The sequence below is a fragment of the Lolium perenne genome, chromosome 7, assembly GCF_019359855.2.
Source record: "Lolium perenne isolate Kyuss_39 chromosome 7, Kyuss_2.0, whole genome shotgun sequence".
NCBI classification, from domain to species: Eukaryota; Viridiplantae; Streptophyta; class Magnoliopsida; order Poales; family Poaceae; genus Lolium; species Lolium perenne.
This window is the reverse complement of record NC_067250.2, coordinates 14,417,639-14,420,476: the sequence shown is the minus strand read 5'-3', so window position 1 is coordinate 14,420,476 and position 2,838 is coordinate 14,417,639. Positions and strand designations below refer to the sequence as shown.

Sequence of the window (2,838 nt, the reverse complement as noted above, 5' to 3'; positions counted from 1 at the left end):
TAAACCTGCACGGTTGTCTGAAAACTATAATACTGTATGATGATTATGATGATGAAATGTCGCATGTGGGTCCTTTTTAGGTTTAACAACTTGCGCCATGTTTCCCTCCAAAAAAAAAACTTGCGCCATGTTTGGTCCGTTGCAAAGCAAACACACGATGAAAGGAAAATCCATTCTTTCCGAACGATTTTAAGTTATTAATAAAACAGATACATAGATGAGATCGAGTTCGAGTACGCGTTAACCTGAACCCTACATTTTGTCGGAAAATTTAATGAAAGAGGAGGACATGGCTCCAAATACTCTTGTTGGAGAAGACACAAGACAGGAGGAGCCTGTGAAAAGGATACTGTGAAGAAAGATTTCATTATTTTCTTGCATCAATCAATCATCAATTAGTAGTAGTAGCAGTGGTACAAATCAATCAAGCTGGTTAATCCACCAACCGGCAATGGTTGGGTGGATGGGTACACGCCGTCCATGAAAAAGCAGACAGACATTTCTCGCTTTTGCTTACTTAACCTGTTGTGTTCTTTGTTCATCGGTCGATTCAGAAAGAAAAAAAGTAATCCAAACCGAATTACTACTAACCAAAACCAAATCATTATCGCTAATAATTACCCAAACCAAAACAAATCTGTTCCTTGGGGCGATCGGCCAGTTAATGGGTTTGATTAATTGGCCGGATCGCGTGCCACCTGATGAAATCTCCTAATTAATCACTGCTTAGATCCACCCTGTCGATCGCGCGCGCGTGCGGCGGCGAGCGAGATCTCGTCTCAGAAGAGTTCCCTGGTGACGAGCGGCTGCGCGGCGCCGTTCCACGTGCCCTGCCTGGTCGACCGGTCGGCGGCGGAGGATGCGGTGGACGGGAAGAACTGGCAGTGGCTGGGCAGGACGTTGCCGGCGGCGGCCTGTGGGTTAGATTGCTTGGGGTGGCATTGCTGCTGGTGGTGGCTGTTAGGATGTTGCTGCGGCGTGGCCTGTCCCGCCGTGGTGGAGGCGACGCGGCGGCAGGACGGGCACATGGTGAGTGTTGCGGCGGGTGATGCCTGGTGCTGCGCCGGCGATGGCGCGGCCTTGAGCGCCCTGAGCTCGGCCACCTCCTTCTCGAGGCGCTTGTTCTGCTCGGCGAGCTGCTCGCACCAGCGCTTCATGTACTCGCAGTCCACCTCCGTCTGCTTGAGCTTGGTGCGCGCGCGGCGGTTCTGGAACCACACCTCCACCTGCCGCGGCCGCAGGCCCAGCCGGTTGGCCAGCGCCGTCTTTTGCTTCTGCGGGAACAAAAAAGACGAGAAATTTCGATCAGCCCACTGAATGCGAGGTCGATCGATGGATGGATGGATGGATCGGCGGAGGAAGGGAGGGTGAAGGGACTTACGGGGTTGAGCGTGCTGTGCGTCTTGAAGCACTCCTCGAGGACGGCGGCCTGGTCCTTTGATAGGCGCAGCTTCTTGCGTCCGCCGGCGCCGTCCCCGCCGTCGTCGTCCTCGTCGCTGGCGGCGGCGCCGCGGGAGACGCCGGAGCCGGTGCGCTCGAGCGCCCGCTTGGTGCCGCTGACGCCGCTCTCGGGCGACGTGGACGTCCGCCCGGGCTCCTGCTGCATCTGCAGCTGCTGGTGGTTACCAGTGTACTCCTGCTGCGCGCGGTGGTACGAGTCCCTCCCGGTGGCGGCGCCGACGACGGAGCTGAGCGCGGCGCTCCAGTGCGAGGCCGGGGAGGAGGAGGCGGTGGTGGTGGAGGAGGTGAGGCTGCCCTGGGAGGCGAGCCCGAGGCCGAGGCCGAGCTCGAGACCGAGTCCGGTGGTGCGCGGCATCATGTCTCCGATCCGATCTGAGAGCTCTGGTCGTGAGTGGATGATGGTGCTCGGTGGTGGTGGTGGTGGTGATGGTGATGATCTGGTAGTGAGCATGCGGCGGCGGGGGTGGTGGGTCTATAAATAGGAAGGAAGAGGTGGAGAGCAGGGAGCAAATGATGAGCTGTCCGATGCGATGCGGAGGTGGATCTCCTCTCGTCACTAGCGAGCGCGGCATCCAATTATTCATTGCCAAAGATTGGAAATAGCATTCATCACTTTCCTTCCACCATAGCGGCCAGCCATTCATGTGTGCATGCTCCCATCTCACCCTTCCTTGACCAGGTCCGGCTCCCCCAACAGGCTCGGTTACTTGCTTGAGATCGAGCCGAGCCACTAGGTCCCAACACTGTTTCCTATTCAGGCTTAGAGCATCTCCAGTCGCGTCCCCCAAACCGTCCCCAAACCGCGCCGGATTGAGCGTTTGGGGGACGTGTTTCGTTCGTACCGCGTTTGGGGGACGTCGCTCCCCAGTCGCGTCCCCCAAACAAAATTTCGCAAATTTTAAACTTAACTAGATTCGATTAGATTCGTCCAAACTTACATAGATTCGAACGAAATTTGACTAACTTTAAAACTAAACCTAATCTAGAACCACTTGCGGCGGCCGGAGGCGTCGTAGTACTGCTGGAAGTTGTACATCTCGTCGGTGACGACCTCTCGCTTGACGCGCTCGTCGACGGGCTCGTCCACGGGCTCGTCCTTCACCAAGCCGCTTGGTCTGCCTCGCCGTCGTCGGTGAGGTCCACCGGCCGGCTTGCCGAGTCGCGGATGGACATGGCGATCGCCGCGTCCGGGTCGCCCCTCCAGCGTCCTTGTCGTCCATGGACGCCAAGAACGCCGCCCGCAGCCTGGGAAGTCCTCGGGTCGTCGTTGCTTGGCGATGAGCCGCTGCCGCCGCTCGTACTCCGCCGCGGCGCCGCTGCGACGCTTCCTCCGGCTCCTTCACCTCCGGCCGGACCGGGATGAGGAGGGCGCCGCCG

At 57.9% G+C, this 2,838-nt stretch overlaps 1 protein-coding gene across 1 annotated transcript; it reads right to left on the bottom strand.

The window, feature by feature from the left end:
- Window positions 1–580: 580 nt before the first annotated feature.
- On the bottom strand, window positions 581–1,913 carry LOC127311367 (homeobox-leucine zipper protein HOX2). The gene is made up of 2 exons (XM_051341790.2): window positions 1,382–1,913; window positions 581–1,274 (listed from the first exon to the last, which is right to left on the bottom strand). The coding sequence occupies exons 1-2, from the start codon at window positions 1,910–1,912 to the stop codon at window positions 780–782; spliced, it is 1,026 nt and encodes a 341-aa protein (XP_051197750.1). The 5' UTR covers window position 1,913; the 3' UTR covers window positions 581–779.
- Window positions 1,914–2,838: the final 925 nt, after the last annotated feature.